The following is a 25,912-nucleotide window of genomic DNA, read 5'->3' on the forward strand; positions in this document are numbered from 1 at the left end:
TACCATTTACGATATGATAGGATGGCAACATCACAGGAGTTTCACATCAATTTCAATGATTATGCATCGCCTTCGCCTAAAGTTTTTTTTATAAAATCTTAAAAGTGTTGTTGTAGCAGTCAATTACGAAGTCTAACAGCTCAAATTCTAATAAAGCTGGCTTAAGAAGATAAATTTCATCTATTAGTCTGGGTGGATTCGAATTGATTCTTTAATTTCTATTATATTTAACTACTTAATGGTAATGAAAGTTCAAGAACTGTAATCAAAGAAACCCCAATTCAGTTCAGTCGTTTAAAATTCATTGAAATAAATAAACTTACCTTCCTTTCTTTACAATGTGGTTTGTAATCCATCAACAGTTACTATCCCAACAAGGTTACAAGGTGAATGTTTACAAATTGTGTCTAGGTTTACAAGGCCAATAACTAATCATTGAGAAAGTTAATGCTGGCTCATACAAATTGCACCAGAACCTCAAAAAAATCACAAAAATCACAAAATCCAATATAATTCAATCTTAATTAAACCTAAATTTTTTTTCCATCAGGATGTCCTACAAATAGCTTCGCCCAGACAAACATATCAGGAGATTAAATACATGTCCATATTGTTATTAAGTTATTCAATCAATTAACAACAATCTAGGATCTATTATAAGGAGATTAAGGGAACGGGACATTCGTTTTTCTTGGTTGAATGTATGTGACGTCCATTTTACCTTAGCTCTTTTTAGGCAATCCAATACAGTAGTTAATGAGAATCTTGACCCATGTTTTCATTACACGAGTCAAACCAAGATTGAGTACACAACACTCAAATTAAATAATTAAAGAGCCAATAAAACAAGGCTCGCTAGAAGCATTTAAAGAGGTACATTTTCCAAACCAAAAATAAACATCAGTTATCACCACAAGAAGTTGTCAAGAAAAAAAGAAAGCTTACACGAAAGATGAATCTGTCAAGGAATAATCTGACAAGGACGAAACCAAAAGCGAAATAGATGGCATAGAGCAAATGAGAAGCACTAGGGCTAGCACTGTTCGCCCAAATCGAGTCCATAATAGATGACTACAACTCTCAATTTCGAAATGAGAACAACATCTATCTAAATCGGTTACGAATTAAACAAGAATTCGCCCACCACAATGCCAAGTTCCAATACGGGTCGGACTTCCGGGTTGGAGAGAACCGGATTTGAGGATAGTAACGAAATAGGAAAGAAGGGGCGATGGTGGAGATCTTGTGAATGGCGGGGTGAGTTTTAGGAGTATTATTATTGTAGAACTTTCCCTTAAGTTGTGGTGGCACCTTCTTGTCACATAGCACTCCGGAAGCAAGCCTCCATTTCATCCACCCTGCCCCAATACGATGTGTGACATCATCGTCAATCTCCCCGCTGCCTTGCATAATAGAAAAACGACGATGCAACGTGAAACAATAAACATATTTCATATGTGAGATCACTGGCCATTGCACCAAATTACCATTTACGATATGATAGGATGGCAACATCACAGGAGTTTCACATCAATTTCAATGATTATGCATCGCCTTCGCCTAAAGTTTTTTTTATAAAATCTTAAAAGTGTTGTTGTAGCAGTCAATTACGAAGTCTAACAGCTCAAATTCTAATAAAGCTGGCTTAAGAAGATAAATTTCATCTATTAGTCTGGGTGGATTCGAATTGATTCTTTAATTTCTATTATATTTAACTACTTAATGGTAATGAAAGTTCAAGAACTGTAATCAAAGAAACCCCAATTCAGTTCAGTCGTTTAAAATTCATTGAAATAAATAAACTTACCTTCCTTTCTTTACAATGTGGTTTGTAATCCATCAACAGTTACTATCCCAACAAGGTTACAAGGTGAATGTTTACAAATTGTGTCTAGGTTTACAAGGCCAATAACTAATCATTGAGAAAGTTAATGCTGGCTCATACAAATTGCACCAGAACCTCAAAAAAATCACAAAAATCACAAAATCCAATATAATTCAATCTTAATTAAACCTAAATTTTTTTTCCATCAGGATGTCCTACAAATAGCTTCGCCCAGACAAACATATCAGGAGATTAAATACATGTCCATATTGTTATTAAGTTATTCAATCAATTAACAACAATCTAGGATCTATTATAAGGAGATTAAGGGAACGGGACATTCGTTTTTCTTGGTTGAATGTATGTGACGTCCATTTTACCTTAGCTCTTTTTAGGCAATCCAATACAGTAGTTAATGAGAATCTTGACCCATGTTTTCATTACACGAGTCAAACCAAGATTGAGTACACAACACTCAAATTAAATAATTAAAGAGCCAATAAAACAAGGCTCGCTAGAAGCATTTAAAGAGGTACATTTTCCAAACCAAAAATAAACATCAGTTATCACCACAAGAAGTTGTCAAGAAAAAAAGAAAGCTTACACGAAAGATGAATCTGTCAAGGAATAATCTGACAAGGACGAAACCAAAAGCGAAATAGATGGCATAGAGCAAATGAGAAGCACTAGGGCTAGCACTGTTCGCCCAAATCGAGTCCATAATAGATGACTACAACTCTCAATTTCGAAATGAGAACAACATCTATTTAAATCGGTTACGAATTAAACAAGAATTCGCCCACCACAATGCCAAGTTCCAATACGGGTCGGACTTCCGGGTTGGAGAGAACCGGATTTGAGGATAGTAACGAAATAGGAAAGAAGGGGCGATGGTGGAGATCTTGTGAATGGCGGGGTGAGTTTTAGGAGTATTATTATGGTGCTTTCAACTAAATTATTTATTAGTGGTTCCCTTGTGTTATGATTATCATCATCTTGAATACGTACTAATACCTCAATGTTTAATGATGACCCTCCACCACCTTTCAACTTTTTCTTGTTTAAGCTAAAACTAAAAGTTATACCTCATCCGTTTTAATTTATGTGAATTAATTTTTTTTATATTAATATATGTAAAGAAGAATGATCAATTTCTTTATTTAAAAATAATTTATTTTTATCAAGGTCGTCTTAACAAGATTGGGGCCTAAAGCTAAACTTCATATAGAGGCTCTGATTATTATTTTTCCTAAAAAGGAAAGACCATCATAAATTCTTTTACTTAAAGTCTATTTTTTTAACTTTTTTAGATACGACGTCATAAATTGTTGTTTTATAATCATAAAAAACAACGCAAAGTTGTTAACAATTGATTCTAAAAAAAAAAAAATCAACTGACAATATAACAAATCAATCACGTGACTGAAAAAATCTCTTCTCTTTTTTGTTATAATTTTTTTACTCCCTCCGTCTCAATTTATGTTACACAATTCTGATTTCAAGAGTCAAACTTCTTTATTTTTATCGTGAATTCAGACCTACAATCTTTAAGTTTTTTGAAAAACAGTTTACATAGTTAGAAACTATATAAAAATATTATAAGTCACAATAATTTTTGAAACAAATAGCCATAAAATTTCATAAAAAATGGGGGCCCCAAAAATTTGAGCCGCCTTGTGATTTATAGTCGCACCAAATATATGTGATTCATTTAACACCATAATTTAAAATTCTTTTCTTCTTTCTTAAACTCTGTGCCCAATCAAATAGGTTCACATAAATTGAAACGAATGGAGTATTGCATGTATTTTTTTATTGTATCTGTTAATTTTACTCATTACTCCCTCCGATTCAAAATAAGTGTTCACTTACCCTTTGGCACACCCCTTGAGAAAACACTATAAATTCCTAGAAGAAAATAGAAATTTTGACTAAACTATTCTAAATTATCACTATTAACTTGACCATTGAGATCTAGTTACTTAGCACTTAATAAGAGTAAATTTGAAAAATTAAAATGTAAGTGAACACTTATTTTGAATCAAAACAAAAAGGTTAAGCGGACACTTATTATAAACCGGATGAAGTAAAGCTTAGTCATATGATAATAAATTGCTTTAACCTTTTTTTTTTTTTGTCTCTCATGAATGTCAATCTATAATCTCTCGTGATCTTCATTTAAATTTCGTTTGAGGTTAGATCACCCATTTTGTGCTTAATTTACCTCCCAAATCCTATATGTTTTAAGAAAAATCACATACGCAGCATGCTAATAAAAATACTCAGGCAGCTATGACCAAGCTAAGCCAGTAAAAAATTGAACTCGAAATATTTATTGTTTGAATTGATTTTCTTGAATACATGATTAGACAATTCTAGGTAAATATGCATACTAATTTACATAACTTGAGATGATCGGAGATGCATCCACGATAAAATGAAACTATATTTGTTTATGTCTTATCTTTTGAATAAATTACTAATTCAATATTTGAATGTAATAGATGTCATAACTCATAAGCCTTGGCCAAATGACAAATAGTAACAGTGACACTTTCATCCGTGTTAATTTATGCGGCAAAAGTGTGAAGGGACACTGATTTTGTTTTAAAAAAATTATTGAACACATCAATCGGTTATTCTTAAACCTTAAGTTAGCTTTTTGCTTCCACTTCACTCACCTGGAGGATCTCCTTGGAAACACAAACACAAACTGGCACGTCTCTACTTATTTATTTATTTTTCTTTAGAGGAGGATGTCTGTACTTTATTTACACTTTAGAGCTTGGATCACAGAAATAGAATTACACAAGTCGACGTCTGAAATTAGAATAGGAAAAGAAAAACTAATCTATATATAATATAAAGTTAGGCAATAAGGAGATGATGTGGCACCTCTCTATATAGAATTAGTTGATTGAGCAAAAAATTAAGCTTATTTGTGTCTAATTTAGGAGTTTGAGATAGTTTCAATGAGAAATCTTGAAAATTGTGTTTGTATAATTTCGTCGATAAAACTCATTTTGTTACGTTTCGAATCTTATTTTAAATGGATAGTTTGATAACAAGGAGGACAAAATTATTCAATGCATATTTTGTTGGCTTTAAGAAATATTGAGAAATTTGAATAGATCTGGTATTTCTCCGAATATCAACCCTACTCTATTGCCTATGAAGACTTATACTAATCAAAAATTTAAATTCATCTATACAAAATTGCATTTTCTCAATGTACAATAAAGGTATGTTAATTAGGGAGTAATTGTTATAAGATGAAATTTATGTATCTTAGTTTAAATTTACCTTATTATTTTTAATACACCTTGAATTATTATTAATTAGGTATACTTAAACAAGCTTCATTGAAATTGTATAATTAACTATATATTACAGAGAAATATATGCTTTAAATAACCTAAATGTATGAATTAGTATATGAATCAACTCAATTGTGTGTTGGTTGTGAGGATTTTCTTTCTCACCGAAATAGTATAAGATATTGATCATTTCATAGATATAATAATATAGTACCTTACAACCGCACGAAGCGTGGAATTAGCCACTAGTAATGATTAAACTATGGACTTCTACCAACCTCGCATATTGGTTGCTACTTGGTATGTGACAAACACGTGCTTTAAGGTTTTAATGTAATATCGAATGGTGGTACCACCCAATGTTAATTAACTGTACTATATCAATACTCTTCTGAAAATCCATCAAATTAATATTCGTAGCTACATAATCTTTGGTGGTAGAACAGAAACACACAGTACCAAATTGGGACTATTAATTAGCAGATCGAATGAAGACAGATGAGTACTTTAGAATTTGTTTTTTTTTTTTTGGTTGTTGAACGACATATATTTTCTATTGGATTGAGATTGAGACTCAAACCTCTCGATTGGGCCGGGCCGGGCCATGGAAATTTGGGTCACATGGGGCTTGTTCCGGGCTGGGCCGGACCATACGTTAATGAGCCGGGTTGGGGGCCAGATTTGAGGAGGAAAAAGGGTGCCCGGCCCAGCCCCGTACCCGGGTAGGGGTACTTAGTGGGCTAAGTGGGCCTGACCCGGTTTTAATTAAGGGGCTGGGTTGGGTTTTAATTATTTTTTTAAAAAAAAAAATTTAATACTAAAATTTATTAAGTTCGATACTTTAAAATCTAGTTGTTGCCAATTTTATTTTAACCATCAAGTTCCTGCTCATCCAAATCTCTCTCTCTCTCTCTTCCAACTTCCAAGAGTTCAAATTTCAAAATTTAAATTTAATAGATAATGACAATCCTCCTCCTCTAGCTTAAAGAGTGCATTAGTGTGGAGGTATTATGATAAATTAGAAGAAGATACGATTCGATGTAGAAATTCGTCTACGAACTATGAACCATAGGTCCGGACCGGAATATGGACCTCGATACTTTAGTTCGTCACTTGGGTCAGAAACACCCAAATGCATATGCAACTCTTCGTTCGAATTTGAATTTTGAGCTTTCAAGGTTCAAGTTTCAAGACTCAAGTTTCAAGTTTCAAATTTCAAGTTTCTATGTTTTCATTTTGCAATGTTAGTTTGTTTGTTTTGATTTGATTTGCAATGTAAGTTGTTCAAGTTTGCATGTTTGGAATTTGAAGTGTTATCAATTTAAGTTCGAAATTTTATTTTAAATTATCGATGTAATCTTGTATCACACTCTCAACTTTTTATAATATTTGACACTTATATTTAAATGAATTAAATTTTTTTAAAAATGATGTCATTTTCGGGGTTGGCCATTTGCCTAATGGCTATTCTTGCTTAGAATAGCCGTTGGGAATCTTCATTCCAACAACATATACAAGATATACATGAATATACAATCTACATATACAAGATATACACAAATATAACATATACAAGACATACACAAAGTCATAAATATCCAAACAAGATATACAAGTCGTTTTTGGTGTTTTTCATAAATCTCAATCACAAATATACATGGTATTTTTTCAACTGAAAAATATTTTCCAATCAAAAGGTCACAAAAGGTTAAATCAATATACATAGTATTTCTAAAAATAATAATATTATATCAGGTATATATAACATTATACAATTATAATCTATGTTAAATTCTACTATGTATAGAGTACATCAGTGTGCCTCTAAAAATGAATTATACTATGTATATATAATATTATACCTCAATATAATATAATATAATTAAATTATACAATGTATATTGTAATACATTAGTAAATAGAATACCTCTAAAAATATTGTCAGGTATATATAATGATTAATTGAATACTATTAAGTTTTAATTAGTTACATAGTAATTTAGAGAATAAAGGGATTTTAACAGTTAAAGTTGGAATCATCTCCCTATAAAATAGCTAATTTGAGTGACTTATTTAATTAGCTTCCAAAATTTTAGAACTATGCAAGAAAATGGAAAGCATGGTTCTAATATAGAATTGATTCTCGTATACTAGAATCAATTATGGAAGTAAACATTTGATATGTATTAATTAATGTTGTCATATATATGTAATCATTTTTCAAAAAATGTCTATTTTTTTTTTAAAATTAATTCGAAGTGGGCCGGGCCGGTGATTCGAAGTGGGCCTGGCCTGGCCGGTGCCCCGGTGGGCTAGAACCCGGGCCTGTTGGTGGGTCGGTCTACCAGGCTACATGACATGTCCAGCCCAGCCCCCTAATTTTTTTCACTAGCCCAGCCCACCACCCTCTTAACCGGTTCGGGGCCCGGCCGATTGTGGGCAGGGTTAGGCGGGCCGGGCCTGAACCGGCCCGATTGATAGGCTTAGATTGAGTATCCAACATTTTATTCCGATCAATTTGGAAAATATTTCAAATGCAGAAGTAAATTATGCATACTTTTTTATTTTTATTTTTTATTTTATAAATGTTCTCAGTTCGGATTCTTCTCTGCAATCCGGGAAGATGAAGATGAGAGTTATTCGGGAGATCAATAGTTTTTCTAGAGTCTTCTTACTTGCGGTGAGGAATGTATTGCGGTGCGATGTCTCCGATTTAGACACAGGGACACCTTAAATTTTTCCTAATATTTCATCTATCATCTTTAGATTAAACCTGTTGCCGTTTGAACGTCGGACCTCTATTAAAACTGTCACATTTTGCTCAATAATCTACAAAATAAGATGTGCGTATTCACACGTGCTAACATGGCAAAACAATCAATTAAACAATGACACATGGTTCTGGATCCAAAACGGAGTATTTTTTATCAAAAAAATTGACCAAAGGAGAAAATCTAGACCCCAATGGACCACCTATACGCTAAATTCGTGTGAAACATAAAATAAAAAAATTCGAGACTTGAAAAGTCTTTTTGCCTCAATATTCCTAGACACGAGTAAGAAAAGAAAACAGAAAAGAAAAAAGAATTCGTTCAAAAGGCTATTTGCCTTTCAGTTTGCATTCCCTCGAAAAATTTCTAAAATCGTCCGTCATATATTTCTATGGGAAATCTGGGCAACAATTAGATCGATTTACACGCACTTTTCTATAAGATTTGTTTCATCGGTTACAGGTTTTCCTAACTTCTACTAACAATTTTCGATCTTCAACAATATTGTCGAACTTTTCTCAGCAATGTATAACGTCTATTAAATATATAAAACTATTTCATGTTTCATCGAATTTTAGCTTTTAGTCGAGCAATAAGGACTTTAATGTATTTTCCTTCTTACATGCGTGTTGATATTTACGTCAGGCTTTTGTTCATGGACGTTGATGGATAACGATGCTTGATTTTTCTATAATTTGTGTAGTCGTGCTAGGTAATGCGACAGACTATGGTTAACTGTAGATAAGATGAGTTAAATAGGTTTTAGAAACGAGGAGTAATCAGTCAATTAGGAACTTCTGAACATTATGAAGTATAAAACATTAGAAGATTGTTTTATCTCCAGACACTTGTTTTCATATACTACTATATACTTATGGTTTGGTGTACTAGTTACTGATCTTGTTAAGAATGCTAGTAGATGATAAGTCATGTATGATGAACGAACGGAGTTATACTTATTTTATTAAGCCCGTACGAGTGAATAACTTTGATTTAATGCAAGTGTTCTCTTATCTTCTTGGGATATGGCAATCTTTCTTTTTTCAGATAGGGCTGGAGGAAGGAAATTTTGCTTAGCGCCTTTACGATGATGCCTTTAGCTTGGAACCTACCTTTTAGGTTCTTGTCCCTTGGAGGTGTTTGATGCTAAAACAGATATGTTAAATTGGTTCAGAATGGCTAACTAATTTTTCAGTGGCCACATAGATATTGATGGGAGATCTGCACTAGTCAATTTCAGGAATTTTCTAACTTCAAATCTATCATCTGTATCTTTCAGGGGAAGCCTATTGTTGAATGCACTTCAGGCTTCACGTTAATTGTGTAATGCTGTAACGAACAGGCAATTTTCCATAGAGCCAATATCAGAATGTGAGAAAATGTATCTGTAGCTTCTAGGATACCGTTAACTGGAATGTTATTCACTTCCTACTTCTTGAATCAATAGTAATGCAATGTCTGGTCACCTCAATGATCAAGCATCTGTGTTTTTTAGGAGAGCAACTCCGAGAAGGGCTTTCACATTCTGATAGTCTTTACTAAGATTACTACAATGAACCAGTCGTATTTCCTACGCTGCAAAATGCAAAATCCCTGTGCATGGTCAATACATGCAGCACACAGAACACTAAGCCATTAATCCTAATTTGTGCAAACTGGATATCTAATATTTGTTTAAATATCTGAAATTGGTACTTAGACATGTGGAGGATTACTTGACTTGTTAGTATTGGAAACAATAACAAGTTAACAAGTAAGGACTTGTTGATGAGTTTCCTGTATTAGTTATTCCCTGAATGATCGTTCAGAATTGATGATTCAAAGGTCGCAAATGTTTGACATTTTTGTTGACTCAAGCTAGTGAAAGCTCATGCTTGGACAGCTCCTTAGTTTCTTGATTTTTACATGTAGTGCTTGAAGCATAGAGGGCCTGCAATAGCTGTAGCAACACTGTCTCCATAATTGGATTACATCAATTATGGTTTGCTTTATATTTTTGAATTTCTAAGCAGTCTATTGGTAATTGTTTTGTCCTAGTGATTGAGTAGGTACGGTGAGCATCATCCTCATGAAATGACAGCCTAGTTGCTATGGAAAGTGGAAACATATGGCTTGGTTGATGGATCTACTTTTAGCCTTCCAAGGGCCCTAATTTTCTTGAATAAGCATATCCTTTGTATAATTTCTGAAGCAAGACGTGTGTCCTCTAATTATCGCTATGGATTTCCTAAACTTTATGCTGTAAATTGCTTTATTGCAGTAGCATATTGTCACCGATGGAAGAGGTTGAGTGAGTTTTTCGTGAAATCTTTTTGCGGATAGCCATTGTTTTTTACCAAAACATTCTGATGTTATATGAAATAATTCAAGGACCCATTCAGTCTGTTGAAAATTTGTCGTTTTGGGCCTTTTGGCTAAGCTGATAACAGTTGTACCGCAGTCCACAGAGCTGTGGCCTAAAAACTGTCTCGAAATTTGATAAGATCTTCATCCAAATAAAAGTTCCAATTCTAATGTGTCTTAACAGAAGCCTGATGTATAGTAAGTACATGCTATTTAAGAAGATGTACCAAAACTGCATTGCTGTTAGTAAAACTGACAACTTCCAGTCCTGCAAAACGTGGTCTTCTCTCATAAGTCATTTTGATCGAAACCATTGCCATCAATTCTTACCTTACCTTCACAAAAATGTAAAGTAAATTAGAATTTAAGGAAACGATGTCCTAACCACTAGGCGCAAAGGACCAAAAAGTGTTCATATATATAGTCTCCAAAAATAGAAGTCATTCGTTTTGTTTAACGTAATTAATATGTTATTTATGCTTATGTTGGCAAAATTTTATGTGAATTAAGTATGTTCTCATTTCCTACATGTTGCCACACCAATCATGCCCCTTTTTTCTTTGGTCAGAAAGCCTATTGATCTGTTATTAGTCTTTCATCCTCACAATGTTTAAGACTCTGGTTCTCCTAATTCAGAAAAGAGAGCACCAGTTTGATTTATGCTACTCGACATATATGCCTTCACAAAACAGAGATTATAATAACATTTAACCTCATGCTTGCAGTTATGCAACCTTGTGGACAATCTTGGTCAGCTTTAAGTTACACTCCTACGAAAAAAAATAATCATAGTCCATATATTGCTTGCAATACACTGACAAGCCTTTTTTCCTGCCCTTGAGGTTATCGAGGTGATAAATCGAGCTGACTGAAGATCTATCTTTGAAATTTACTCTTTCCAAGCTGAAGCTTATTCCTGTATGAAGAACTTCACTTACATCAGATATGCAATTTGTTGTCGACAGATTCATACAAAAATTGGCTAATTAGAATTGTGTCCTGAAACACTCTGAGGTTAAAATCAAATCCTTAAACACTCAAAATTATTTGCAGTCTTCATGTTGTTTTCACATGCTGTGATGTATTACGTATTCTATTCATGTAATGCTTATGATGCCTTTTTGTTCTATTTCTTTCAACTGATTTACGGCTATTGTGGTTCTATTGTAATTGGTGTTACCTTTTGTTTTTATTAGGTAACTTTGGTGTGTATATACAGGTCAGAACCATCCAGATCTGTTGTTGAGGTGCATTCCTGTTGGAACGTTCCAGAATAAGAGTGCGGGGGCTAGAAAACAAGGTAATTCTTTGCCCTAAATGTCCATGTGACCTCCATTTTGCTACTTACCTCATAGCAATTGCTTCCATTCAGTCCAGAAAAATCCCACTAGTGTAGCCGACTAAACCATTGTAGTTTCAGGATCACTATACAAATGATGGCGATTTTTGAAGTGACATGTCTAATGGGACCCTTCATCCTAGTCATAAGTGCTTATTTCCACTCTTGGGATTTCCCGTTAGATCAAGACATTTCCTTTTCTGCAGCCACTCAAGCAGAGCTGGGACACTTGGACCTTCTGAGGGCCGTGATGCTGACTCCCACGTGAAGTAAATATATGTGCTGTAATGCCATGCACTCAGAAATGTTCCATTCAGCATCATTTCTTTTGTGGTGGTACTTTTCCAACTTATATGAATCACATCTTTCACCAACATTATAATATATAGAGCTAGGATCCACACAGACTTAGCGTAAGATAGAGCACAGTGGTAGAAAAAAAATATATATGTAGGTGATACCAATCAGCTGGAACATGTTTTAGTCTTGTTAGTGCGTTTACTATAGGTCCTATGCTTTCTAGGAGTCTTTAGCTCTCTCAGAGATTTTTATGCCAATATAGAGAACATCTAGTGCTTTTCATTTTTATTTTATTTTATATAATATTTGCTTAAGATGAATCTAAATGGAGAAATATGGTCTGTGAAAATTCATATAACCAACTGCAACTTTGGGACTGAGGTGTAATTGTTGTTATAGACTTATAGTACAGAGCTAGTAATAACCCTGGAATACATTATGTTACAATTTACCCAGAAGAAGAAAAGATACGACTTTCTTTGTTAGCAAATGTGGTGACTTTACATACTAATAATTATATACTATTACAATTTCGTCAAAGGGAGCTAGTAATAACCCTGGAATACATTATGTTACAATTTACCCAGAAGAAGAAAAGATACGACTTTCTTTGTTAGCAAATGTGGTGACTTTACATACTAATAATTATATACTATTACAATTTCGTCAAAGGGAGCTAGTAATAACCCTGGAATACATTATGTTACAATTTACCCAGAAGAAGAAAAGATACGACTTTCTTTGTTAGCAAATGTGGTGACTTTACATACTAATAGTTATATACTATTACAATTTCGTCAAAGGGAACAAAATGGACCCCAGGAAAGAAAAAAGTTGCTGGGATGAGTTTAACTTGCTAGTATTAGTTTTTATCAGGAGGCATCTTGTTTTCTAGGGATCTGTCTTGTTCCTTCCAGAACCTAGATGGAAGTCCATGCTGAGGTATGGGGAATGGGCTATACTGTACTGCTCCTTTGGAAGCTACGACTTCCCACCTGCAATAATTAAAGTCATGACAACAAATTTCAAATGAAGTTAGAACACAGAGATATTAACGTGCTTCTAGTAGCTACATTTGGAGGAAACCGAATTTTGTCGGAGGTCGTGCAGGTAAAATAGAAATTTTAAAGAATCTCGTGGCATCACATAAATATAAGGGGAGCTCGAACTACAAAGAAACTTCTTTAAACTCATCCTTTTCTTTTTACTAGATTTTTGTTAGAATTATGTGGTTGGGAGTTAGGTGGATGCATTTCTACAACACTTGAACACAAGCGCATCACCTCTCATTGTATAAAAAATAATACGGAGTATTAAAAAGACCATACACTAAGTTTGTACCCATTATTACAAACAAGTATGATGCTATGGTATGCCCCACCTGCTGCTTTAAACTTTTGGATCTGCTTTTGTTGCAGTTTTTCTTTATTATTATTGTTGTTAAATATCAATATACGATGGATTTTGTTAAAAAGTTAAAAATTCTGGTCTCAAAATAATATGCAGTTATGAATCTAGAAGCAAATATGATGTCATTATCGTACCTAAATTTGGTAACCAAATGATGAATTAGAATCAGCATCTCCAGTTTGGCAAGTTCATTTCCTGGACAAGCATGGGCACCATTGCCAAATGGCATGTAGGTATTGGGCTTGGGAGCAACCTGCATCCATCAGGCACCACATAAAAAAATTGGGTAAACCAAATTTTCATTTTTTAAAGTTTTAGACAGGTGGATAATTGAAACGCACTTTGCTAGTAATCCATCACCACATACCTCAAATCTGGAAGCATCAAAAGTTCGAGGGTCGGCAAAAAATTCTGGATTGTGATGAATGTTTCTAAATAGTGGCATGACCTTCCAACCTTTTGGAATCAAGTAACCTGCATTAAAGATATGTTTACTACTCATGGCAAACGAAGTAACGCCTACTTTTGCTATGTTATATACATTTTCATGTCCAATCAAACCCTCATATATAAAATGACGGAAGGGTAGTAAACAAACTACAAATATCTATACTAAATACTCACACATACTAATATTGGATACATAATAGTCGAGTCCATGTAAAATAGATAATCGGAGCATTCCTATGGGAGTGCTGAGTTTATAGATGTGTGTCCATCTGTATATATATATCTCCAGTAACCTATAATTAATAATTACTGCCTTACCGTCGTATTGTACATCAACCACAGCTTCTCTATAGGTGAAAGATATAACGCTAGACATCCTTAAGCTCTCTAAAATGACCTGCAATTGAAGTTTTCCTAGCTGATGTGAGGGATTTTCTTTTCCTGAAGCTGTGAGTATAATTATAATATATTCTAAGAAGAAAAGATTACCCTGTAAGTTAGTGACATATTTCTTGTTTGAGCCCATCTCAACGGGTTCTTTCCTCCTTCATTTGATTCATAAATTGTTCTTTGTTCTGCCTGCACTTGAAAGGAATATTTTTTAAAATCTGGGATCATAGATCACCTGCGGGGACTCGCAATAATACATGCTAGAAGTACTAATGTAGATGGAAAATAGAAAGGGATTTACCATATGTACACTGATAGTGTAAATTCTTTTAACACTAAAGTACATTTTTAGCCTATTATAGTAGGCCAACTCAAAAGAGGCTTTTAGTGGCAATATATTTTCCTTTTAGCGGCAATAACATTTACCAGCAATTGGTTAACGCCATTAGATCCAAGGTCGCTAAAGCCTTTAGCGGCATTTATTGTTAGGGCTAAAGTATGGTATTGCCGGTAATAATTGATTCTAGAATATAATTAGCGGCAATTGAGTTATTGCCGCAAATTAATTGCCGCTAAAAGCATATTTTGTTATAGTGTTCGATAGTGCAAAACATCTTTTCATTGTGTAGAAGTTTAACTGATCAATAGATAGAAAGAACAAAACTAGGTAGGAACCAAGAGGAATCTACAGACAATACCTTGACAGCTTCTAAAAGTTTCTGGTCATCATGGAGGTACTTGAGAATCCATGTTAGAGCACTAGCTGTTGTGTCCTGGGCTGCGAAGAGTACCCCGATGATATTGTCAGCAATTTGATCTTCTGTTAAAGTCTGTCTTTTCTCATCTTTGTAATTCAACAGATGACACAAGAGATCTTTCTCTACTGTTTTTTTCTCCTTCCTTTCACATATTATTTCACTGAGAATCTGATTAAGCTTCCTCCTCGCCTTTGACAATAACAGACAAGTTCAGCATAAAGCTTTTATAAGCAGTTTCAGCTATGTTCGTAGGAAATGAATTATAGAAGCTTTACTTACCACCATAGCTTTGTAATAAGCAGTTCCGGGTAAGTTCGTAGGGAAAGAATTATAGCCTTTTTCTACTATGGAATAGTTTTTGTTGAGCTCCTCTTTGTACTTAGCATCCAGCTGACCAAATATAGTAAGAATACCTACTTCAAAGGAGAACTGTAACATGTCCATGAGATTCACGTGTTAGACTTCTATTGATTATAATCTTGTGGTGAGCCCATCTGAAGATATGATTAAGTAATTTAAAGCGTATGCTCTTTAACAGTTTAAGCTTTTTAGATGCGATGGTTTCACATTTGACAAGTAGCACGAGTTACTAGCTAGTAACAAACCTTCTTCATCACACGGAATGTATTGATGACTTGGTTATTTTCCGCCCATGACTCCAAGGAAGAAACGGCCAAGGCCTCGATATCACTAACTAGTTTACGAAGAGCTTCAGGAGATAACGAGCTCTGAACCAGCTTCCTTAGTCGAGAATGGTAGTTTCCTTGGTGAAAGAACAAAGCAGAAGGGCCAATCAACCTCTCTTTGCTCTTAGGGTACGTTGGTTTGAACAAGTGAGCGTAAGTTACCAGCACGAATCTGGCAGCTTCAGGACTAGCTAACATAACACAAGGGTACCCAAGAATGCGTGTTTTGAATACATCGCCATACCTGTAAACAAATATTTGAAATAGAATGAGTATATGGTTAGTTCAGTATGTTTTTAATCAACTGATGAATATTCTTTTATTTGAATTAAGCGAACCTTTTTTGTTTGTTAGCAAAGAAGACATTTGGGTCTTGAGAGTACAGTTGGAGTGTTTTCCCCACGTACGGCCAGCCCATTGAACCAGGAGGCAGCTTTAATTTTCGTAAGTTTTTCCGTTTTAGTTTCTTTGATGAAATATGATAGTATAAGCGAAGAGCTATAAGAAAGAGAAGAAAGTAAAGGATGGAACAACAAATATTCTCCATCCGAGTGGAGAAGTCAAGTATAGTGCTCTGCTCTTATATAATATTTATTTCTATTGCTTCAATGGATTATTTAACTCATGAGAAAGGTTGAGAAAGAGTTGTCCCTATATATAGGAAGAAGAGGGATATAGAGACGAAGATATATAGGGAGGAAGGTTTGCGAATGTTGGGTAAGAGCGGTTATTACTGAATCATGATATGCCATATAATAGATTCATACATATCCAAGGTAGATCGAGAGAATTGGACCACATTTGCAATATCAATATGTCATCTGATGAAGTGGACCTATCGTTTGAAACAAGACAAAAATCACACCAATAGCTGAATTCTGTCTGCTTAACTTATATTGTTGAGCTCCTCTCCTTTTAGAGGTAACTATTTTCGTTTTGTTCTCATAATTGTGCATGTGATCTTTTGTTTTTATTCAATTTCCACTTTTTCATATGTGGTTCATGCTTTCAAGGTAATACGAGAAGAAATGGTGATATCAAGAGGCTCATTCAAGCGGAAGAAAATTCTCGTTCATACTGGTTATATGCACCTTGGGTGGTAAATACATACTAATATATAGATCTTATAGTACGCTTGTTAAAATGCTATGCATCCACCAAACAATATATGAGAGACCTAGTTGTTTACCAGTTTCCTGATGCAGTGCAGTGAGTAGATAACACAAGAAATTACTGTCGAAAACTCCTTGCTTAAGGGATTAAAAACCACGACCTACCACGTAGGATTTTAACTCCACTACACCGAGCAACTTCAGATAACAAATCTTGCAATCTAGGAATTAACTCACATAATCCCTTCACCCTTACAGTACCCCTACTGCAAGGAACTCTTGACTATCTCTAGCCAAGCCACTAATACACCTAGACTACCCCTAGCCTAGTGTACCACTCAAACACTTGTGAAGATTCACTTCCTACAAGCAGCCTTTGAGAATTCAACACTGTTTGACTACCTCCAGCCAAACACACTAATACACCTTGACTAACTCTAGCCAAGGGTAGCACTCAATAGAATGAAGGTAAACTACCTACACAAAACTACTGAGAATTCAAAGTACCTACTACAACTTCCTTTGAGAAGAGTAGGTTTACAAATTTAAGAACAAACAAACAGAGACTTAACACTGCTAGGACTTAATGCAACTTGAGTTGTAGGAGAACTAGTCCTTGAATTTGTTGAAGCTTTGTTTTTTAGCACACCTTGATGTGTGGAGACTTGCACTTTTGGATCTAAACGATTTCTGGGTTTTGCAAGAATCAAAACTTCACTTTAGCATGATGTTTGAATATGTAGAGGAAGAGTGAAGGTGACAGCCCATAAAGCAACTCTGCTATTGTGTACTGCTCACAGAGGCATGACACTTTAGGAGACCTGGCCTTTCTATCATGTACCTAGTTCCTTGTGTAGGTTTGTCAAATCATCAAAACACCAAAACACCAAAACACAAGGTAGCATGGCTTATCAATTTCCCCCTTTTTGATGATGACAAACACATAAGTTTTATTCCCTCTAAGGACCAGATCCCCACTTTTTCCCCTTGAGAACCAGGCCATAACAACAACCACCATAAAACAAGCAATCAACCAAAGATTAATGAATCAATCCAATCCCATTAATTCCCCCTTTTGGCATCATAGAAAAGGAAACTGAGTGCAGGATTACTAACTCAAGGCTATAAGATCAACACAACAAGAATCAATGAATTATTAGACAGGAAATTTTATCAGACATAAAACAGAATGAATGCCCAAAACAATCAATGTATTATCAAAACATAGTAGTCAGAGTAGAAAGTGCATAACAGAAAAAGTCAGAAGTGCCAAATGTCAGTCAAAACATATGAGATCAGAACGGGAGAGCATAGAAAGAGGGATATGAATTATGGGAAGGCTAAGGATTTTGGGAGGCCAGAGCATTGAGAAGTTTGTCCATGCGTTTACTGATGATGCGTTGGTCCTGAAGCATCTGGTCTTTGAGCTCATCCACTTTCAGAGTTAATTTCTCATTTTCTGTTTTGCACCGCTTGATCTCAGTTCTTGCAGCCTTCAAGGCATCTTGGGACTCAACTTCTTTCTCTCTTTTGGTTAATCGATCCTGAAGAAGAACATTCTCAGCCTTGGCCCTTTGTAATTCAGCAGTCATCTTTTCCCGTGCTTTAAACAGAGTCGAGATTGTGGAGGTGCTTCCAACGCCACCTTTCCTGGGTATGAAATCACACTCTTCTAGAGTTTCCATGGAGAAATGTATTTCTTGGATCCCTTGGTAGCTTTGTCAGTTCTATCCTTGAAATGCTCAAATACTTTGGTCAGAAAGAAACCATAGGGAAGTCTGTGTTTTCCTTCTGGTGCATTCAACACCTTAATTATGTGCTCTATCATGATTGCAGGAAGGTTTATGGGTTGAAAATGGCTAATGCTTCTATAAGCACCAAGTCTCCGATAGAGGCAATGGTGCGACCCTCAGCCTTTGGAAGCAGCGCTTTGTTGACCAACTCGAACATGAGTCGATACTCTGCTTTAATTCCTTCAGAAATCTTGCCCTGGCACCTGCATTGTCAACCATGTTTTGAGCAATCATGACCTTAAAGTTGTTTGAAGCAGTCCCAATGATGGTCCTTATTCCTTCAGTGGGAACCTTCAGAATTATTCCTAGTACTTCTTGGTTAACTCAAAATTTGTTCCACTGGTAGATGCAATAAGGGTGACATGGTCGTCAGAGTAGTAGAGATTTTCAAAGAATTCAACTACCTTTGCCTTGTAAATATTTGGAATTGGTAGAGCAAACAGATGACTCCATTTCTGAAAATCAATAATTTCAAGCAATTTCCTCATTCCAAATTTGTCAGCAATTTCCGGGTTGACCACCCTACTAAGTAATACTTTTTACTTCTTTAGATTTTCCCTTCTTTCATTTTCACTCTGAGCAATGGATTTGCCTATTGTCTGTTTCTTTGAGGAACCAGATTCCTCACTGCTTAAACTTTTCCTTTTCTTTGAGAATTTAGATTTATCATCCCCTACTGGTGTGACTCTTTGTTTTCTGCTCCTTTTCTTTTGCCCCTTTCTTTGCTCAGAAATTTCTTTATCATCATCATCATTTGTGTCATGCCCCGAACCATGGCCTGGGCGTAACATGGCACTCGGTGCCTTACTGCATGTGACCGAGCGAATCATATGGCTTGCTGAATCATCATGAGATATAAACATGAGCGTAATATAACTTAAAACCTGGTAAGCCTTAACAACATGAGATTTCATAATAATAATGAAAGTACTGATTGTCATACCCCTTTTTAACCGGGTTAAATTAGAGTACAACATATTGGTGATTCCTCTTTTTTGTTTATTTTAAGGAGTCGCCACCTAATTATTTATGGTGAATTAGGACACCTAAAGTTTATTAAAGTTATTTTAAAGTTAACTCTGTTTTAAAAGTCCGCGAAACTTAAGATTCTAGGTAAGGGTTTAATTAGTCTAAAGGGAAGGTATTAGGCATCCTTTAAGACCCATTAACAATGGTTAACCGACCGGACTTATGATTAGTTAGGCTAAATGTAAATATAGTATTATAAATAAAAGACCGCAGCTTTGTAAATGTGGCTAAAGTTATAGATACACCTATAAGAATGCTATTTAAAATAGAACTTGTAGAAAATAATTATTTGTATAAAAGAGTACTTCTAATGCTATTTTAAAAATACAACTTATAAATGTTGTTAAGACTTTAAACGAAAGTATAATAAATAGTGTTGTTTAAAATAATACTTGTAGAGGAGATTCAGTAAACATGAACTTTAGATAAAATTATATTGTATAAATGTTACGATGTAGAAAAGCCTAGACTTATTTTTTAAATATAATGAGAAGGGCATGAATTTTCTTTCTCTTTTTATCACTTTTATTTTGCGTATTAGTGATGTTTTGAAATTTCTAATACAGTAAGAATGAAAACATGAACTTAATTCAAAATATGTGTTTATGGCTTCGCCCTTGAAAATCAATGGCTTTAGTATAGATGAATATTATAGGTACTATAAATAATTTAATATGAAAGAAGAAAATGAAACTAAGGAATTAATTATTGTTTCTTCCTACCCATTTTTGCTAAAATCAAACCCACTAATTCCGCTAAGGTTCACCTAATCTAAGCAAATAAAAACAAGTAAAGTGTTAATCATATAGTACAAATTATATGCACAAAATAAAATAAAATAGAGGAATGAAATGATTTAAATGGGTTCAGCCCATTTAGGACTGCTGCTGTTCGCTGCCACTGTTATGGGCCTCGGCCCAGCAGATTTTAATATGTCGCTGCGGATTCCATGTGGTAGCGGTGTCATTGAGTCTCAAAGTGGGACTCTTCGGCTCCTGTGTTCATGCAAAGAAAACAAAGAGAATAAAAGTTAACCATAAGGAATTATGCCTTTAACTTCGAATAAGAAAGCAGAGATTACGTAGTCACAAATTTTGTAGCAAAGAAATGACGCCTAAATTTCTGAGTAGAATACAAATGACTAAAATATGCTCTTATGTTTCATCCCTTAAACTAAACCAAGTAGCAGGAGATTTTTTGAAAATATGCATTCAACTTTATAGCAACTACTGCTCAAATGACAACAGCATCACCAGTGGCATATCAGTAAGAAATTAATTCAACATGGCAACTACATCACTTCATGGTATGAACAACTTCCCTTCTTTAGAATCCGAAAAACCCAAAAATGTACCAGCAACAGAGATAGCTTAAGTGCAATCATTAGGTTCAAAGGGAACAACCACAAGTATGGCTAAGAAACTCATACCAGTGTAGCATCAATTCAGTCAGTAAGGCAACGGTTATTTTCACCCAAAGTACAGAAAATGAGCCTCAAACTAAAGTGCAACAATTGACAAGATACTACAACTACAGGCAGCACAACAAATGCGCCAAAACAACATCAGAGTAATAGTGGCAGTGCAAATGTAGCAGCAAGGTAACAGTAATGTCATCAACATCAGAATGGATTTTTGAAGTTCAGTGATTTCTCAAAGGGGGCTCAGTAAGCAAAGCAGAAACTTAGTTACATATAGATCAGGTGAATCGTCAAACATGTCGTTTAGATATCTCAATATTTTAGCAGTTTCAAACTGAACAGGGTACTAAGATTGGCACAATATTCGTCAAATTACTCATTCACATAGTTAGACCATTTCCAAATGGCCAGTACTCAGGAAGAAACAGAAACACCATGCTCTTTCACACATTATATAACATAGAAATCCACACACCGAACACCTATATATGCCGAACTAAATTCATTACTAGTACTAAATTAATCAAACATGTGGATAAAATCCAGGTAAACTTTTAAAAAGCAGGGCTATAAATCGTATAAGCTTTTATTATAGGTTGTATCTCAATCCTATTAAAACCATATAACTGGTATTTATAATACGAAGCCTAGTGCAAGTAACATATAGGCAGATACATACTTGGTTGGAAGTTAACTAATGGACATACTAATCCCACATAGTCAGATCCAAATACCGAACTAATCGACTGAACTGGATTTGGTTACATTACGCACTCCAATAACAGCAATAATGTCACTGCTACTGTTTTCACATTAGCATTAACCAAAACAAAAAATTTAAACCTACAGACGAAAGACAATTATAGAGATGATTCAGTGTCGGTATGTTTTAATCATATGACCGATATACCTAAGATATACACACCATGGTGTGTATATCTTAGGTATATCGAATGTATATCTTCTTCTTGCCTCGATGTCCAATTGTATATCCTATATATATTCGACTTTAAGTAGGTTCTAAGTCCCGGAAATTCAGTCTAAGCATCCAAAACTACAGTATACATCTTTCAAATTCATTTTAGCAATTAACATCCTATCCTAGCAGCATCCCAACATAAACAAAACAACATGACGACAAGGAAACTACATAATTAAATAACTAAAGCAGCAGCTAAAGACTGAAAACAATAAACGTATCAAGATTTACCTTTTTTGTGTGCAATGAACTGAGGCGTCGGGGTCTCGGATCTACTCTCGTATTGACAGATTCGAAACTCGCATCAAAATTAAAGTATTTCTGTCGCAATTAAAGTATTTTTGCCGAACAGCGACGAAAGTTGATTGAATCACGAAAACTTAACTTTTCGACACAAATTTCATAACAGAGAGTATTCTCTGATTTGAAACAAAAGTGCAAGACCCGATTTTTTGAAAATGAAAGAGAACTCAAGACTTTTAGAAAATACTCATGTATCACCAATCCGTGTCCGATCAGTGTTGAATCTCCCCCGAAACAGAATGGAATTAGAACAAGCTAAGTCTTAAAGCAGTGGAGAGATAGAAAATGTGAAATGTAGTAAAGTATTCAGTGATCCCCCGATTGTTGTTTTTCAGGGGATTTTACGGTGTTTTTCCGATCTGTTTATCTTAAAGTTGATTCGGTTTTTTTTGCTCCAGAAAAATCTCCCCTTATACTGAATCATTCTTTTTTTATTTATAGAGTGGGGATGAAGAGGAGCGTATGAGAGAGAGGAGCGGCGTGGGGAACAAGGGGAAGTGGAGAGGAACGTGAGGCGTGGGGGACAGCAGTGAGTGGAGGGAGCGTGAGGAGAGAGGAGAGGGTAGGGGTGCGGCGGTGAAGAGAACGAGGAGAAAGGAAAGAGAGAGGGAAAGGGGTTAGGGCAACTGAAAGGAAATAAGGAGATTGGGCCGGGTCGGGCAAATTTTGTTGGGCTGGATTGGGTGGAAGGGGTAGTGGGTAATGGGCTGGTCGTGTGGTGGACTGATTTGGCTCAAATGTTGGTCCGAAAATATGGGTTCTTCTTTCTTTATTTTAATTATTTTTGGGCTTCTAATTTAACAACTAGTACAATATATACCTTGTAAAGACAATTAATAATTAATATGTAGAAAAACAAAGATTTCACAAAGTGTTGTCTTGTAATTAATTTAACGATTCCAAACCCGAAAATGAAATGATGACGAACATTTAAAATTTGTGATAAAGTAATGCTCGTAATGTCGAAAATAAAAGTAGCGAAAATAATAGTAGTGAAAATAAAGTATTTAGCTCGTCAGTAAATTTAGAATCCCAAGTGAATAAAATTAAATAAAGGAGGGACAAAGTTGGGTGTCAACACTGATTTAAGACATAAATGCGGATTGTCATAAATAACGAGCCAAAGATGGCTATACGACTCTGAGTATCTGGCATAACATAACTAACTAGTCTATGAAACCCCTAACATAAGTCTGGACTGTAAAACATACTTGCTGGGACAAAGCCCCCAGCGTACCTTAAAATGCCTCAAAAAGTTAGAATAGGATATTTAAAATGCCTCTAGTTTCCCTTGCTATAGTGATTGCTTTATTGACTAACTTTTTCCTATTAATGGTTTTAAATAATGCAGATTCTTAACAGATTTTCATGGATTCTACAGTAGGAGTTTTAAGAAGTCATTGTCCATGTGGTGATAATGGGTGTTATGTTAATGAAGACATAGTTGTGGGAAGTACTGAAATATCAAATGAAGAACTTCGGCACAAAAATTTTGCTAAAAAAGTTGGTTTCTCAATCAGACGTGACCGAATATTGGGAAGTAAAGAGCATCCTATGGGAATTTATAAGACGGATTATGTTTGTCATCGAGCTGGTAGTCCTCGTTCTCAAAAGATTGCAGAAAATTAACGACAACGAGATAGAAAATCTTCCAGATGCAATTGTAACGCCAAGATGTCTATTGCTAAAGATATGGTTGATGGTATCCCTCACTGGGTAGTGATGCATTTTGATAATGTCCACAACCATATATTATTGAATGAAAAGTAGGTAAGATTTCTTCATGCTTATCGAAATATTGACATTACTGATCAAAAGCGGATTACACTTCTTACAAAAGTTGGTTGTTCAATGAGCTTAATCATAAGAGTGCTTGAGTTAGAAAAGGGTGTCAATATAGGCCAATTGCCTTTCACAGAAAAAGATATCAAGAACTTCTCCAATCAGAAAGTTCTACCAATACTGAATATGATGCTTTGGAGCTACTAACAGTATGCAAGAGTTTGAAAGACAAAGATGTTGATTTCCAATATGATTTCACAGTTGATACATGTCAAAGACTTGAGCATATCATTTGGGCATTTGGGGACTCTATTCATGCTTATGAACTTTTTGGAGATGTAGTTGTTTTTTATACTACTTATCAATTGAATCGATATGAGATGCCACTAGGAGTTTGGATTGGTGTAAACAATCATGGAAATACTACTTTCTTTGGTTGTGTTCTCTTACGAAATAAGAAAGCATCTTTTTTTTCTTGGGCATTAAAGGTAATACATAATTTTATTCTTCAAAATCTTCTCTTTAATTTTCTTAATTTATTGCTAATGTGTATTTATTTTGCAGAGTTTTGTACGACTTATGAATGGAAAACATCCACAAACCATTTTAACCGATCAAGATCTTGGTTTAACAGAAGCTATTGCTAATGAGTTGCCGCATACAAAACATGCCTTTTGTATCTGGCATATTACATCCAAGTTTCCTACTTAGTTTTATTTTATCCTTGGTTCAAGGTATGTCCAATTTAAATCTGACTTTCACAAGCTTTATGAGCTCGGCAGCATTGAAGAATTTGAACATCAGTGGGACGAATTAATTGTTAAGTTTGATCTTGAATCAGATAGGCATATCAAATTGCTAATCGTGCATTATGGGCATTTCCATATTTGAAGGGATATTTTTTTGCTGGAATGACAACGACAAGCCGCTCTGAATCGATTAATGCTTATTTGAAGAGATTTTTACATGCCCGAACAAGTTTAAAAGAATTTGTTAAGCAAGTTGGGGCTGCTGTCAGCATAAGAAACTATGCTGCTGAAGAGGCAATGATGCGGCAAAAGTAGTACAATCCTCAAATTAAGACTTTCATGCCAATGGAGAAACATGCATCAAAAGATGATACTTTCTGTGGAGTATGGTCTATTTCCAAATGCTGATGATTCATATATTGTATGACACTATAGCAAAATGGATGGCGGACGATCCGTTTATTGGAATCAATTAGAGGAAGTTGTTCAGTGTTCTTTCAAGAGTTTGAATTTTCAGGAATTGTGTGTAGGCATTCTATTCGAGTACTGATACGCTCAAATTACACCTATTAATGGTATAATGCGGATGTTGTCAAATATAGTAACCCAACAAGGTTGGGGTCGAATCCCACAGAGAACAATATGTAGGCGATTTAAGCAGATTAAGAATTTTCACTAACAATAGCTAGACCGAACGCATCAATGGTGATTTTTGATAAGGTTTTGATAAAATACGAAAATGTAAATTCTAATCTAGAAAGCAAGAAAATTGATCAATGGCAACAAGAATGGGATAAAGGAAACTGCTTCTCAAGTAACGATCCAATCTATTTCACGAATTATAAATAATGGCAAGTTTATGTTATTTAGCCTCGGATAATGACTCTAAATTAACTTCTTTCGAAGATTAACTAGACTACCCAATTGAAGATCCCTCAAACAATTAGGAGCATTAAGAACACCCGAATATAGCTACAAGTGGTATTGCCTATTCCTAGGTCAATTTCCATTAGATGAGGGTTAACGCCCCAAATTCTTGTTAATTATTCTATCCCAACTCAGTTCTTCATCTTCCGAGTTTCAAACAAAGTAAATGGGCGAGCTCAAGGGTTAGCTAATCCATTGAGAAACATTAAAAAACAAGAATAATTAAAAT

The 25,912-nt window shown here is 34.9% G+C and overlaps 1 protein-coding gene and 1 long non-coding RNA gene across 2 annotated transcripts; both read right to left on the minus strand.

The window, feature by feature from the left end:
• Positions 1-552: 552 nt before the first annotated feature.
• LOC132599054 (uncharacterized) lies at positions 553-2,902 on the minus strand. Its single transcript, XR_009566756.1, has 2 exons — positions 2,430-2,902; positions 553-1,399 (listed from the first exon to the last, which is right to left on the minus strand). It is a non-coding gene; the product is annotated as an uncharacterized LOC132599054 (long non-coding RNA).
• A 9,448-nt stretch (positions 2,903-12,350) lies between these two features.
• Positions 12,351-16,423, minus strand: LOC132599055 (abscisic acid 8'-hydroxylase 4). The gene is made up of 9 exons (XM_060312278.1): positions 15,928-16,423; positions 15,509-15,833; positions 15,183-15,332; positions 14,844-15,092; positions 14,245-14,334; positions 14,074-14,152; positions 13,673-13,779; positions 13,440-13,558; positions 12,351-12,890 (listed from the first exon to the last, which is right to left on the minus strand). Exons 1-9 carry the CDS (start codon positions 16,134-16,136, stop codon positions 12,758-12,760), a joined length of 1,461 nt encoding a protein of 486 aa, XP_060168261.1. The 5' UTR covers positions 16,137-16,423; the 3' UTR covers positions 12,351-12,757.
• Positions 16,424-25,912: the final 9,489 nt, after the last annotated feature.

The sequence above is a fragment of the Lycium barbarum genome, chromosome 6 (assembly GCF_019175385.1).
Source record: "Lycium barbarum isolate Lr01 chromosome 6, ASM1917538v2, whole genome shotgun sequence".
Taxonomy (NCBI): Eukaryota; Viridiplantae; Streptophyta; class Magnoliopsida; order Solanales; family Solanaceae; genus Lycium; species Lycium barbarum.